The sequence below is a fragment of the Scyliorhinus torazame genome, chromosome 3, assembly GCF_047496885.1.
Source record: "Scyliorhinus torazame isolate Kashiwa2021f chromosome 3, sScyTor2.1, whole genome shotgun sequence".
NCBI classification, from domain to species: Eukaryota; Metazoa; Chordata; class Chondrichthyes; order Carcharhiniformes; family Scyliorhinidae; genus Scyliorhinus; species Scyliorhinus torazame.
In genome coordinates this window covers 62,556,041-62,572,265 of record NC_092709.1, presented here as the reverse complement: position 1 = coordinate 62,572,265, position 16,225 = coordinate 62,556,041, and the positions used below count along the sequence as shown (strand labels likewise).

Here is a 16,225-nt window from a genome sequence, read left to right as displayed (position 1 = left end):
CCCAATTAATTGAAATTCTGCAATCACCACAATCAACCTTGTTACACCACAATCAACCTTCTGTTACTTCAATCAGGAAATTTACTTGGATTAGTAAAGCATGATCTGCATTTTTACAAATTTGTGCTGGCTTCCTGTGCTATACATACAGATCTCAGAATTTATAATGCAGAAGGCAGCCATTCGGCCAATCGAGTCTGCACCAGCCTTGGAAAGAGCACCCTACTTAAGCCCACACCTCCACCCTATCCACATAAACTCACCTAACCTTGTTGGACACCAAAGGCAATTTAGAATGTCCAATCCACCCAACCGGCACATCTTTGGACTGAGTGGGGAAACCGGAACACCCGGAGGAAACCCACGCAAATACGGGGAGAACTTATAGACTGCACAGTAACCCAAGCCAGGAATCGAACCTGGGACCCTGGAGCTGTGAAGCAACAATGCTAACCACTTGCGCTGCTGTGCCACCTCTTTGTCCATTATAGGGCCCATTCTACCCATTTATCTATAAGCCAGTAGAAGATTTGAGGAAGTCTTATGGTGCAGTGGTAGTACCTCTGTCCTAGAGCAGAAAGATCCAGGTGATCAAAACCAAGGAAGGTGCAATCATTACTTGGTCAAACAGGTCAATTATCAATGTGAAAAATCCTCCCAACACATCATGCCAGGCACTAAGAGCAGAGATTTCTGGTCAGCCATCTGATGCAAAATAAATTGGAGCCTCTATCATCACTATCCATACTGCACGTTCTTCCAGTGTCTGCATGGATTTCCTCCAGGCGCTCCGGTTTCCTCCCACAAGTTCCGAAAGACGTGCTTGCTAGGTGATTTGGACATTCAAATTCTCCCTCAGTGTACCCGAACAGATGCTGGAGTGTGGCAACTAGGAACTTCATTGCAGTGTTAATGTAAGCCTACTTGTGATACTAATAAAGATTATTCAGACTGCAATATGTAAAAGTGTATGTTGCCACAGGATCACTAATTCAGTGATCTGTAACACACCATCACAAGATTTCTGGGTTCTCTTTTATTGTGGACTTCTGCACTATCCTCATTCTCTTTGTGCAGGTTTTAATTTTTTTCATCTCTTAACCTATGCTTGAAGAATCCACCTGAATTGCATCACACTCCCCCTCATTTCATAACTTCTATCTCCATCGTCATCCAATAAGCCCTTGATGTTGGACTATACCTAGCCTGCGCCAGAGCATCTCTTTGTTAAAAGATTACCCATGGTTGCTACACTTCTTCCAGTCAGTCTTGGTTTTCATTATACCCTGCCTACCCTTCAACACATTGACATTAGACCTCTTCAAATCTTGATGTTCTACTTTATATTGATCCTTATTTTTCTCCATCACTCTTACAGAAAAACTCCTCCACAGACACTTGGTTCACCTCATTTCCCACTCCAGCAATGCCTCCTTTTCTAGTTGGGCCAATAACAATTTAAAAAGTTCTCCAGTTCAGAAATTTCTCAAGAAATTTCTTCCCTTTCTTACCCTTTTGTTAAAATCCGCCAATATTACCACTCGATAGTTGTTTCTGTTATTTCCCTGCAGATTTGTTTCTCCATCTCACTATTGCGGTCAATACTGCAGCATTTGTTTTTTTGCTTCTCAACTTCAACCAAAAGGAGTTTTCATGCCAACATCCCCTTTTCCAACACTGCCCAACCACTATCTCCCCAACCCCCAGTAGCATTCTCAGTAGTCTTTCTGTCCCTAACATGGACTCAAACACTCACTTCATTCATCTGTTCCACTTAATGCTGTTGCCCACCACCCACAAATTTAGTTTAAACCCTCCCCCAAAAACATTAGTGAACCTCCACACGAGGACATTGGTCCTCCAGTTCTCTTGAGGTTCAACCTAGTAATTAGGTGCCTTTGGCCCTAGATCGGGCCCCAAAAACAAAGTCCTCCCTCTTGCACCATACTTCAAACCACGCATGGTCTTCCTAGGCCTATATTTGCTAGCAGCTGACACTGGGAATAATCTACATTTGAGGTTCTACTTTCTAAACTTCCTCCCTGAAAATTTGACCATACAACCCCCATGTATAGCACAACTTACTGGCTCACACTTTTACCCTGAACAATATTGTACAACCTCAAGTTTCTTTCAACGTGGCACCAAGGAAGCAAAACACCATGCAGGACGCACGGTTACGGATATGTTGGTTTGTCCACATGACTATGACATCTCTTATACCTGCATTCCAATGCTTTGCTGTTCCCTCCCGAGATAGCCCTTGCCCGCCCGTTGGTGTAATGGTCTGGACTGCACTCCATCAGAGTAGTGCAACATCTAGCAGTCTCCATTACAGAGCACCAGTTTGTACGCCAAATGCACACTCCTTCACTTGCTGCCTCCTACTCTTCTGAATGGCCCCCCACCTACTACCTAGGTGGCCACCTCAAATCAATCCAGGGAACTCTCACCCTCAATTAAATAGATTTGATTGAACTGTACTTTCAGGCGAATAAAAAGGCATAAGAAGGTAATGCAGGTCAGAGAAATATGGCAAGGGAAAAGTCTGTCAAGAGTAACATGGGGCCAAGCAAAGTTACATGTAATCGAAAATGGGTGGGCTAGGAGTGAAAATCCAAGTAATGGGACTTGCTGTCTTCTTTGAGGATGGGTAAGGCTGTATTATTGTCCATCCCCAATGGCCCAGAGAATGGTGGTGCTAGGTAGAGAATTCCATGTTAATGAATGATTGTGATGAATGAGCCACTTTAAATGTCAAAGTCAGGTGTTGAAGTTAGGATACAAGCAGTGTTTTGGATGAGCTCAAATTATAGAGTGGAAAGTGAAAGACCATCAGAAAGCATTAGAAATAGCAGAGTTAAGCACAAGGCAAGCATTCATGTGTTTAGCAGCCTTTTGTTGTGGTAGAGGCACGAGTTTGACATTATTCCAGAAGTAATTAGTGTTGCACATTCTCTCCACGTCTGCGTGGGTCTCACCCCCTCAACACAGATGTGCAGGGTAGGTATGGCAAGATGTGCCACACTAAGCTGCTCCTTATTTTTTGAAAAAGTAGAATTAGTTCTTGTTGGGGAGGAAGGTGGTATGGGATCAGAAGCTCAGTTCAGACTCAACTACCATATTTGGGTTGCAAATAGTTCAACAGATGCATGGGAATACCACCATCTGCAAGTTCCCCTCCAAGTCTCACAACTTTCAGACTCAGAACTATATCACCATTGGAACACCCTCCCAAAACAGCACTGCGGGTGTACCTACGTCACATTGACTGCAGTGGTTCAAGGTGGCACGCCACCTTTTAAGGCAATTGAGGAGCAAGGAATGCTGGTCTAGCTAGCAACATCCACAGCCCGTGAACTAATTTTTAAATGACACCGAACCAGGGAGAAATGTTGAATAGTAATCAGATGTTTGGTCAGAGCCAATGGAAGAAAAATAGTTTGCCGTGGGTTTTATTTTTATTTCTGTGCTTGCCAGTCATTTTGCCCAAATAGTGTTTCTAAATTTTTCCAATTGAAGGGCAATTTAGCATGGCCAATCCATCTACCCTGCACACCTTCGCGTTATGGGGGTGAGACCAACACACACTGGGAGAAACTCCAAAATGGACAGTGACCTGGGGTCAAGATCGAACCAAGAGTCCTCAGCACCATGGGGCAGTTGTGCTAGCCACTACTCCATCATGCCACCCAAAATTTACCTTGTGTTGCCCTATTATGCATTTTCTTTTATTTCCTTTTCTGTTCATGTACTTCATGACCTGCTCGCAGAAAAATACTTTTCACTGTACCTTGGTACACGTGACAATAAATAAATCCAAATTGTTCTCCCCTCCCCCACCCAAAAGGATGTGGATAGGTTGATTTCATGGTTTTGTCTGGGCAGGTAAGATGGCTAGAATTAGGATGTCTGGGGGTCATATTCAGGGTGTCAGATCTGCCGGTGGAGGAAGCGGGAGCAGATGTCTTACTCTTTGCCTCGCTAATCGCTCATAGGCAGATTCTGTTGGGGTGAAGGTCAGCTTCTCCACCCTGTGCCTTGGCTGAGGGATCTAATGGAGTTCCTGCATTTTGAGAAGGTGAAGTTTGCCCCAAGAGAATTTCCACAAGAGTTGGGATTTGTTATTCTGCATTACGGGGAGCTAGTTAAGATAAACTGTTGTAGGCAGGGCGAGTGCTGGCTTTATTTTATACTGTAATGTTTTGTAAATGTTTAAAACTTGAATAAAATAATTTTATTTTTTTTAAAAAAGAGAACAGGTTCAAAAACAAAAAAGGCCAGGAGCTCTAGGCTTGAAAGGTAAAGCTGTCAATGAAGCAGCACTGGAATCAGAATGCTCATGCAATCAAAATTAGAGTGCAGGTAGAAGTGAGATCACGGACACGGAGTCATCGTGACAAAATTTGAAATGATTGAATGTGAAATTTTTATTTAAAATGGCTTTGTTTAACCAGGAGCCAATGTAAATCAGTGAGCACAGAGTTATGGACTTGGTGCAGTGAGAACCCGGGCAGCAATTTTGCATGATCTCAAGTTTTTAAGAAGGTAGAGCTGGGATAACCGACCAGGAGTAATTGGAATGGAATAGTCAGTCTAAAGGTAACAAACCTCAATCTTCACCAGATGGAATATGGTTTGCGAAACGTGGTTTAAAGGCCTAAATAGCAAATTCCAAAAGGTTTTTCAATAGTTAGCCACAAATGGTATACTTCTGTATAAAAGCACAGAATTTGTATTAGATACTCAATAACTCACCCAGCTAGTTCGTGATATTGTATAGTTGGCCAAACAAAAGGCAGATGCAGCAAGGACAGAAGGTAGATATTTCAGGAATATTTCAGAATCAATCAAGCTGAGTTCTGCCAGGTACTGTCAAGAGAATAGAGATATTCTGGTTACAAAACACAAATAGGAGCAAGAGCAGGCCATATACTCTCCCTCAGGCCTGCCCAGTACTTAAGATTATGGTTGAATTTTAGCAGCAACTCCAATTTCCCACCCTTTTCTTAATACCCACAAATCTACTTGTTCAGTCATGACTGAGCATGCACAGCCCACTGGGGTATGGAATTGCAAAGATCCACAAGGTGAAGAAATTTCTCCTCCTTAACCTCCCAGTAACTTGTTAACTGAACCATCCAATTTAAGATTCAATACAAGTACAAACGTGACTTTCAAACAGATTAGTTACAAGTTTAATTAGAAAAACTCAGTTTGGGGGAAGCTGAGGACATGTCACATACTAGGGAACTCACATAACACTCACCATAGACAAGCTCTCAATTTTACTGCTGGCTTTCTCACGCCCAACGTATTGATTAAGAAATTGGTTTATTGTTGGTGCTGCCAAATCGAATGACAAAACTTTAAGAATAAGATGTTCCATCCGTAGAACCTGCTTCTTTGTGTAGGTATCATCAGTTATGTATACAAATTCAACAACTTCAGGTGGATATATTTCTTCAAATTTTCTGCAGGAAATATAGTCTGTAAGCATGTTTTGCAAAGTAATAACAAAGGCAGTTTGACAGGAAATTGTGATTACAGCAAGATCTACCTACAATGTCACCAGCTTGCCAGACATTGAACTCTAGGCCTGTTTTTTAAAAATTCAAGATATGAATCAAAAAATGGGTGCTATGGGTCACCTGTTGTCCAATACAGCAAGATTGACGACTTCCTTGGGACGTTTCCATAGGAATTGCACCGTAGATCTGTTGCTTGGAACTTCACACCTGGTGAGGGTGAAGTCAAGGTCCACTTCAAACAAGCACTCTCGAAAAAAGGAAAGCATTAAAAATGCAAATGCCATTCTACCAAGGCAATGGGAACTATCCAGCCAGATATCCAGACATTCAAAAACCTCTGAGGGACAAAATAACCCATTTTCTATTCAATTCTTCTTTGAAATGGGCAAAAATCGAAAATGGGATTATAACTGGGGCTTGTTTCAGAGATTTCTTAAGTAAATTATTCCTTCAAAAACAGATCTGATCCATTGGTTGTGAAATTGCTTAGCTCTCATCTGTTATTTGCTGCTTATGCAATTTGCCACACTAGTCCTGTGTTGTAGCTGCACCAGGTTGACCTCTCATTTTTAGGTATGCCTGATGTTAATTCTGGCATGTCTTCCTGCACTCTTTCATTGAAGCAGGGTGGATCCCCTCGCTTCTTGGTAATGGTAGAATGGGGGATATGCTTGGCAATAAAGATGCTGATGCCCCACAGCAACTTCTCAAATACTAGAGTTGCTAGATCGGTTTAAAATCTAACCCATTCAGCACAACGGTCATGCCACACAACACAATGGAGGGTATCCTCAATGTGAAGACATGACTTTGTCTCCACTTTGAGATGGTCACTTCTACCAATGCGGTCACGAACAGATGCATCTGTAGCCAACAGGTTGGCGAGGATGAGGTGATGTTAGTTGATTCCCTTAACACTGCCGCAGACCCAATCTATTTAACTTTGCTCTTTAGGACTGGCCAGCTCGGTCTGTGGTAGTATTCCCGAGTCACACTTGGTGATCATCATTGAAGTCCCCCACCCAGAGTACATTCTGAACTCTTGGTGCTTCCAAACTGTGTTCAACATAAGAGTACGGAGGAGGGCAGCATGGTGGCACAGTGGTGAGCACTACTGCCTACAGTGTCGAGGACCCAAGTTTGATCCCGGCCCCGTGTATGGAGTTTGCACATTCTCCCAGTGTCTGAGTGGGTTTCACCCCCACAATCCAAATATGTGCAGGGTAGGTGGATTGGCCATGCTAAATTGTCCCTTAAAAAAAATTGGGTACTCTGAATTTATTGGGGGAAAACAGTACTGATTAATCAGCTGAGGGGGAACGATACGTTGCAATCCGGTTTCCTTACCCATGTTTGAAAATTCACCCCCCTCCCCATTACTGGGATAAAGGTTTAGGCTTCCTCACTACCAGAGACTCACCCAACGAGTCCACCAGTTTTACTCCATTTGAATTAGTTTATGGACACCAAATGAGAGGTCCTCTAAAACTATGCAAAGAGGCTTTTCAGAGCAGGAGGAAATCTCCATGTAATAATAATAATCTTTGTCACAAGTATGCTTACATTAACACTGCAATGAAGCTACTGTGAACAACTCTCAGTCGCCACATTCCGGCACCTGTTTGGGTACACAGAGGGAGAATTCAGAATGTCCAAATTACCGAACAGCACGTCTTTCGGGACTAGTGGGAGGAAACCGGAGCACCCAGAGATAACCCACGCAGACACAGGGAGAACGTGCAGACCCCACACAGACAGTGACCCAAGCCGGGAATCGAACCTAGGACCATGTCGCCCACTAAGGGTTCCATGAGGTTTTCATGAGAGCCTGTGATGTGGTCCAAGAGCAATTAAAATCTCCCAGACAGCTCCCAGTTAGACAAAAATGCCAGTCTTCATGCTAGTGCTCCTACCAATATCGAAAAGCCCAGTTCACTGGCCAACTCAAGCAGCTTGGGGAAGTACCATCTAATCAAGACCCCATTAAAAAAGGCAAAGGCTGCATCATGTCACTATGATATGTGGGCACATGGGCAATGCTCAGTCCCTTAGCCACCAAGAGGAAGGATGACAGTGGGGGTGACTGAACCCTTTACTACTATCCAGCAAAAAGGCAAAATACTAACCAGCAAAAAAAAAAAAAACAAAAGCAAACTTGGACTTCTTATTCACCCAGCCAAGTGGGTGAGTAGACTTCACAAAGTTGTTCACAGCATTAAAACGCCCATGTAGAGACAAACAAGGCTGCATAATATCAGCTCTACATGATTGGATGTGGGAGAAGCCCTTCCCATAATGCAACATCCCTATCATCTAGGTCCAGAAAGCCAGCCCAGGTACATGTGATTAACTACATGCTAGAACACAAGAGCCCCAAACAGAATGGCTCCACAAGGCAATAACCAGAGCCAAATCCTATTTGATAGCCCACCTGCATAGACAAGGTAGGCAAAGCATAGATTTACTAAAGATATTGGCAAGTTCACTTTACCACTCAAAGGAAATCTCCACCTTTTAAAAAAACTCCCGATGTGTTACGCCAGTGCTGATTCATGCCAAAATGTTCCAGCCAGGCGCCATCCAAAGACTGGTGAACTAGGTAGGGGCAGACCTATCCAATTGTATTGTTTACCGATAATCTCCCAGTTGCTGTGTGTTTCCCAGATGTCACTGTACACTCGAAGACCTCTTCCAGAAATTACAGGCAGCTGACCTTGTTCAATTAGCTCCTTATTGACAAATAAATACGTACGGATTGGAAAAGGCATTGACAGGGATATAAATTTTTTAATTTTTAAAAAACTTTTGTTGTGACTAACCGAGAGGGCCTTACTAGAAGAGAAGCCAGCTCACTCCTCCGCACCCAGTCAGAACAATAGCTTGTCAAAATAAGATTGCAACGAGTAACTTTTTAAATGTTCCCAATTAAGGGGCAATTTAGCATGGCACATCTTTGGGTTGTGGGGTCGAGACCATGTGCAAACTCCACACAGCCAGAGACCCAGAGCCGGGATCGAACCCAGGTCCTCGGGGCCCGTGACGCAGCAGTGCTGGTCAACTATTAACTTTAGTACAACACAGTTGTATTCCCCACCGAAAAAGACTTTTGGATGGCATGGGGCAGATATTATTGAACAGAGAAATCATACTGCATAGAAGGTCATTTGGTTCATCATGCCAACCAACTCTTTGAAAGAGCTATCCAATTTAGTTCCACATTCTGACATTTTTCTCAAGAGTTACCTTTTAGAAGTTTTTACAAAATCGGATTCCAATACCCTTTAAGGTAGTGCACATTGGAGCTCAAGAATCCATCCTGTTGTTGAATCTTTTATCCTCATTCCTGAAATTCTGTATGTAGGGCCTCAAACATTCCCTACCCAGGACACTGGCTCCAACGTGGACCACCTTTTGTAGAATGCCCTGCACCCAGTGAGGTCTCCTCAGCAAAGGTCCCATGTTAAACTACAAATAAATGCTGATTTGCTGAGTTCAATCAGGGTAGCAGTTTGGGATTACCATTAGCTTCTACAATCCCAACAAATTGAAATACAGGCACTTCCGGTGACAGCAATGTGCTGAGTGGACACACATCAGGTGGCTCTCCTCCCAACTAGAATCAAAAGAGCTAATTTGCAGAGTTTTTTGGCCCAATAAAGCCATCACAAACAAATCCCAAGGCGAAGACCAAAAGTGGGAAAAAGGATGCCAGCGAACAGTAACTCGAAGGGCCAACGAGAGGGCAGGAGTGTGGAAAGGGGGGGCAAGACCAGCGAGCGGATAGAACAGCAGAACCACGAAGCGACCTGGAAGCCCCAGCTGCACAAGAACGGGGTAGGCCAGCAACCCGAGCGGAGGCACTGAAGCAAACGACAACCCCAATCTCTCCCTTCGCACCAGGGGATGGGTGGAAGAGCTTCTTAAGAAAGAAACTGACCGCCATGAGGGAAGCACTCAAAACAGAGTTCCAGGTTGCAGTGATGGAGGTGGTTTCTCCGGCGCACGATAGAAGGCTTGGGAAAGAAAGTAGAGGTGCAGGAGAGAATGAGCCTGAACCTTGAAAAGCCCTAGTCGGACTAGAGCGACAGGATCGTAGCTCTGGAGGCACAGGTGAAAAGGGTAGTGGCGGCCCAGGGGAACTTGAAGAGGAAGGTCGAGGACCCAGAGTACAGGTCTCGACAGCAGAGGACAGGGACCCAGCGGACTATATGGGTAATTTAGTCAGGAGGGACACCTTCCCCAACCCCCCAGAACTCGACAGGGCACAGGTCACTTCGGCCGAAGCCCAAAGCAGGAGAACAGCAGAGAGAGATTAATGCTAAGCTGCACCGGTACCAGGACCGTGCGAAGATCTGAGGTGGGCCGGGCAGACGAAGTTAAGCGCATGGGAAGGACATAGAATCCGGGTCTATCAGCACATTGGGGCAGACCTTGCTAAGAATTGGGCCAAATTCAATAGAGCAAAATTGGCACTCTACAAAAGTGGGGTACAATTTGGCATGCTGTTCCCGACCAGACTCTGGGTCACATACCAGGGGAAAGAACACTACTTTAACACTCCGGCAGCGCCAACAAATTTGTAAGAGCCAATGACTTGGACAGAGAACAGGCTCGGCAGCGGTGAAGAAGCCCTGGAGAAGGACAGCAAATGGGAGAGAAAAGCAGAGACCAGAGACTATTTTATAAACGGTGTTTGGCGCGACTGTTCTACTTAGTTTTGAACTAAGGGTCGGACTACACAGGGAGAGCAGTGAGAGGCAAAGCAGGTGAGGGGGCGATGAAGGGAATATAGACAGGCAGGTAACTTGGACAGAGCTGAACCAGCTCGGAGAGGGGAGCCACCGTACTAGCAGGGAGGGCTAGCACAGGAAGATAGGCAGTAAGGGGGGCCACAGAACACCTCTCGGGGGAGAGGGAGCATCTGGCCCCAGGGGGAGGTAGAGAGAAGCAAAGAGGGTTGCACAGTACAGCGGAGAGACGGGAGGGAGAAGGGTGGCAGCAAGAAAAGCGTTGGCTTTGGCAGGCATAGAGCAGGCAGAGAAACCAGGATGGCGCTGCAAGCAGCCAGTTTGGAGGGTCCCTAAACAAAGGGAGACCTGGGAGCGCTGGGGGGCACCCATGTGGCTTGCACAGTGTCCCCTGGGCAAAGGGAAATCCCGGAGCGCAGGGGCCCAACCTCAGTGAGAGCGACCATTTTGAATGCCCCCAGCAAAGGGAAATCCCGGAGTGCAGGGGCACGTCCACAAGGTAAGTATGGGTGATCCTGCAGGAACCGGGAGAGGGGGGGGGGCAGAAAACACCACCCATCAGGAAAGTCACCTGGAATGTAAGGGGACTTAACGGCTCAGTGAAAAGGTCCAGAGTCTTAGCCTGCTTTAGAATCCTGAAGGCGAACTGAGAGCCTGAGAGGGACAAAGAGAAACAATGCAGAGGGGAGGCAACTCTCTCTTTCTCCTCCCCCCCCCCTCCCACACTCCCCCAAATAAAAGACACGGCTGAAGCAGACGGAGGGGGGGGAAAGAAAGTTTGGGGGGGGGGGGGAAAAGAGAGAAAGAGGAGGACTCGCCGTATCAGACAGCAAGAATACGTATACACATTTTTTTTTTTTTTAAAAAGAGTAAAATAAGAAAAAGTCTTTTCGCACTGTATAATAAACGAAGACGAACGGCAATGTATACTTTGAAAGTGCCAATAAAAAAAAAAAGTTATTTTTTAAAAGTTGCAAATACAAGGTCAATTTATAATTAGTGCTATTGCCTTATTGACTAAACCCCCTTTCCAAATCTAGGGTGCTAAATTCAAACTGGATAAACAAATAAACTTGCAAATGCCAAGCAAAAATGGTGGAATTGTCTAGGCCATGGGGACGAGAGCCACGGTTAGGGAATTGTAAATGGCTCATAAGTGGGCAACCCATGACAGATGAAAAGTTGGATGCCTAAAATGACATGCTGAATTGAAAACAAAAACAAAGCTAGAAATTTTAGAGAATTAAACAAAGCTTCTACTTACGATGCCAACAGCATGGCAGCAGTTCCTACAAGCTGGAGTTTCCCTCGGAGGACTGACATGGATGACAAGAACCTGTCAATGTAGTTTACAGCAAGATATAGGGTTTCATTCTGTAATTTATATTCTTCACCAACTTCCACCAGCCAATCAACAAGGATAGCCCTCATACTGTTGGTTATATCAGGCTGTTTCTTCATGTACCCTGCTTTGGGTCTGCATTTCAACTAATAGGAAAGGAAAAAAGTGCAAGATATCAGTTTCCTACAAATCTTTCCCTCCACGAGGTGGTCCAAGCTTATTTTCCCCCCACTGAACATGGGTACAGTAAATTCAGCAAAGAGGCAAATCATAAATGTTAATAGGCCCAAATATAATAAAAGCAATTGGCAGTATGAACAGTTAGTGCAATCAATGCTGCCATATTGCTCAGCTCATAATTCTGCAAGATCGGTTATTACTTTGGGTTGGCATTTTGTCTTTGTTGAGTGGTTGTTACTGAATTAGTTGTCCAGAAGATTAATGTTCCTGAGAAGTTGAAATCTGACAATGTCAGCTAGGGAATTAAATTAATCATAGAAATGGTTACAACGTAGTAGACAGCTATTTGACTTGTTGGGGCTATGCAGACTCTGCAAGAGTAATTCTGCTCATCTCACTCCCTCGCACTATTTCTCTCCCCAGGTTCTTATCCAATGTCTATTTGAAAATCATGGTTTAATCTGCTTAAACCAGAGTGCAATTCCAGATCCTAACCGCTCAATGAATAATGGTTTCCCAATCTACTAAAAGTCCCTTATGATTTTGAGAACATCAACCCTTCTCCTCGAAAGTGAACAATCCTGGCTTCTCAAATGCTCCGCATAACAAAGTTCCCCATCCTGGAACCATTTTCCTAAATCTTGCCTGCACCTTCAATAAATCTTTTGCATCCTTCCTAAAGTATACATGCACAGAATTAAACAATATTCCAGCTAAGGTCAAATCAATGTTTAATAAAAAGGGTCATCACAACTTCCCTGCTTCTGTACTCCTATACCCCTAATCATAAAAACCCAGGATACCACTGGCCTTTTTAACCACTTTCTCAACCTACTCTGCCAACTTCAATGATTTCTGCACTTATACCCCCAAGTATCTGTTCCTGAACCTTTATCCTGCCATTCCACATTCTTCTCCCCAAAACAGATCACTTCACTCCATGAAATTTCTTTGCCATACATTTTGCCCATTCAACCAATCTAATTATGTCCTTGATGTCAATTACTATCCTGCTCACACTGTTTTGGGTCATCTGAAAATGTTGCCCTAGGCCATTAATAGGTTTACATAAAGGGCAGCAGTGGCCCGAGTATCAACTTAAGGGAGTCTACGGTACACCTTCCTCCAATCTAGAAAAAATGTTCACCGCCATGTTTCCTATCACCTCAAGCCAGTTTTATACACATGCTGCCATTGCTCCTTTTACTCTGGTGGTTTAAAATTTTTCTTGCAGACCTGTTGCATGACACTTTGAAATGCTTTAGGCAGGTCCATGCACACCACAAATGCATTACCCTCACAAACTCTCATCTTAAAAAAGAAAATTAGTTAAACACTTTGCTTTTTACCAGTTGACTTGTCTCAATTAATCTACATCAAATTGACTTGTCAATTTTGTCCCAAACAATCATTTCCCACCTTCAAATGCTGTAGCTGCTGGGTATATCCTTACACCCACTTCTGAACAAGGGCATGACGTCTACAATTGTCCATTCCTTTGCCACAACTCCTGCACCCAAAGCAGGACCAAAGATTATAATCACGGCCTCCACAATTTCCTTCAGTATCCTCAAAGGCATCTCCTGCAGCCAAAGAGGACCAAAGGTGAAAATCACTGCCTCCACAATTTCCCCCCATATTCCTTCAGTATCCTCAGAATGCATCTGATCCAATTCTGGTGACTGATAAGAGTATAGCCAGCCTCTGATACCACCTTTTTAAATCAATGTTTAGCTCATCAAATGTCTCAACCATCTCCTCTTTCACTATAATTTTGGTAGCATCTTCGTCCTCAGTAAGGAACTATTACGCCAGCCATGCACTCAATATGTGAAAATTCTCTTACTGGTCCCTAATAAATCTCACCATACCTATTACTATCTTTTTGTTTATTTGGCTACAAAAAGATTAGTCTCTTCTCATACTGTTTGCTATTCATGGCCTTTTTTCACTTCTCTGAACGCTGTACATTTAATAATAAAATCTTGGTCACAAGTCGGTTTACATTAACACTGCAATGAAGTTACTGTGAAAGCCCCTAGTCGCCACATTCCAGCACCTGTTCGGGTACAGAGGGAGGATTCAGAATGTCCAAGTTACCTAACATTTAGCCCAGTCTTGTCTGTATAGCAACTGGATATTAAAAGAATATTTCAAATTCAAAATAATCAGGAATGAAAGAAAAAAAAAAATAATGGTGACCATGAAACTATCTGAATGCAAGAAAAAATATATATAGGACAATAGTGAAGGACAAGAAACAAACATCTGCTATCCTTACCCACTCCATCATAGAAACATGGTCAATTTTAGTTGCCTTTTCAAGTAGTCTAGCAAGTCACTTTTTTTTCTTTCTTTTTTTTTTTAAATAAATTGTCCACGGGATGTGGGTGTCGCTGGCTGGGCCCAGCATTTATTGCCCATCTTGGGAGGGCATTCAGTCAGCCACATTGCTGTGGATCTAGAGTTACATGTAGGCCAGGCCAGGCAAGGATGGCAGATTTCCTTCTCCTTCTCTAAAGAATATTAGTGACCTTGATAGGTTTTACGACAATTGGAGATGGTTTCATGGAGTCATTGGACTTTAATCTCAGATTTTTTTTTATTGAATTCAAATTCCGCCCTGGTGGGATTCCAACCCAGGTCTCCAGCACATCATCCTTTGCCTCTGGATTACTAGTCCAGTGGCAATACCACTACAGCACTGCCTCTCCATAGATCTGATGTATTAAAGAGGCAGTGATTGTCAATAAAGATAGGCCTTGCCAGCGGTGTCACATAGCGCGAATGATTTTTTTTCCCCCCCCCAAAGTGATCCAACCATAACTGCAGTGGACATGCAAAGCTACTGTACGCAATTTAATCCATTGCACAAAGCAAAAATGCAATACATGTTTGGTGACATTAGTACAGGCATTGTCAAACTCGGGAGTGCGACCCAAGGGTGGGTCGTGGAGCCGTCCGTCGCTGCACTCCCGATCACGCAAATCTGCGTGCAACAGCCAGCTGTTAAGAACACCGGCTGCAAGCGGCCTTCAAAATGGCTGCGAACATGTTTTTTTTTTATAAATGCGGCTGCCCTGCGCATGCGTGCCAGGTCATCGGCACGCATGCACGCCAATGATGATCGGGCACACATGCGCAGTGCGGCTGCTTTTTTAAAAAAAATAAACGGTCGCAGCTTTTTGTTTTACAAGTTCGGGGGGGGGGGGGGGGTTATTCACTTAATTTTTATTTATTTTATTCATTTTTTTTGCACGGGGGGGGGGGGGGGGGGGGGGGTTTAATTGACAAAATTTTACAGGAAAGAAAATGCAGAACTTTGGACAGTTGGAGACTCCATACTTTCCAACACTGGACGGCTTCACCTTCATCCAACAGGTTCCATTGGAGGAGCGTGTAGGAGGGCCAAAGGGACCCAAAACCATTTTTGTCAGCAACAAACAAGGAAAGAGAAAATGGTGGGTTGCGCAGGTCGGCCGGATCTTAATAAATGGGTCCCCGGAAAAAAAGTTTGAAGAACACTGCATTAGTACCTGCATGGATTTTCTAAATGGCCAAGTACAGGGAAAAGCCTGTACAATTCAGATCCCAGATTCAATCGCTGTTTTACAAATTAGCAGATCTCGATAGTTGTCAAGAGCCATACTGCGTTGGCTGAGTGTAACTGATCCAAAAGGATAAGATTCAGGGCTTCATTTGTTAAATACGCTGAAGAAGTTTCACAGTTAAGCACCCTATCAATAAAGTCAAAGTTAAGACTCACATGGGAAATGGCCAGCTGGGTAAGGTGCTAACAAGTTGGCAACAGTATTACAAAGGAGAAAAATAAACTTCCATGTTCATGCATTGAGAGTCAACACATTCAGGCATATTGTGCACTCAATATATTAAAAACTGAAAAGTATCAATGGTGAGTAAGTGGATGGGAGAAGGAGGGAGCAGCGTGGAAGAGATTGGAGAGGGCGTCCTGCAGGGGGACTAGCCTGCAAGCTATGGTGACGGCCCCATTGCCGTTCTCACCGAAGAAATACACCACAAGCCCAGTGGTGGTGGCGACTTGGAAAATTTGGGGACAGTGGAGACAGCATAGGGGAAAGACGGGAGCCTTGGTGGGGTCCCTGATAAGAAATAACCATAGGTTTGCCCCGGGGAGAATGGATGGGGGATTTGGAATATGGCAAAGAGCAGGAGTAACGCAACTGAAAGATCTGTTTGTGGATGGGAAGTTCACAAGTCTGGGAGCGCTGACCGAGAAATATGGGTTGCCCCAAGGGAATGCATTCCAGTATATGCAACTGAGGGCTTTTGCGAGGCAACAGGTGAGGGAATTCCCGCAGCTCCCGATGAATGAGGTGCAGGACAGAGCGATCTCAAAGACATGGGTGGGGGACGGTAAGGTGTCAGATATATATAGGGAAATG

General features: G+C 44.2%; 1 protein-coding gene across 2 annotated transcripts in view; it reads right to left on the bottom strand.

Moving 5' to 3' along the window:
• The window catches only part of ccna2 (cyclin A2), a 29,907-nt gene that overhangs the window by 3,558 nt on the left and 10,124 nt on the right, over positions 1-16,225 (bottom strand). For both annotated transcript variants that reach the window (XM_072495728.1, XM_072495727.1), the window contains exons 4-6: positions 11,544-11,767; positions 5,270-5,474; positions 4,759-4,872 (exon numbers count right to left, since the gene is read on the bottom strand). In XM_072495728.1, coding sequence (XP_072351829.1) covers positions 4,759-4,872; positions 5,270-5,474; positions 11,544-11,767 — 543 coding nt within the window. The remainder of the gene's footprint in view (positions 1-4,758; positions 4,873-5,269; positions 5,475-11,543; positions 11,768-16,225) is intronic.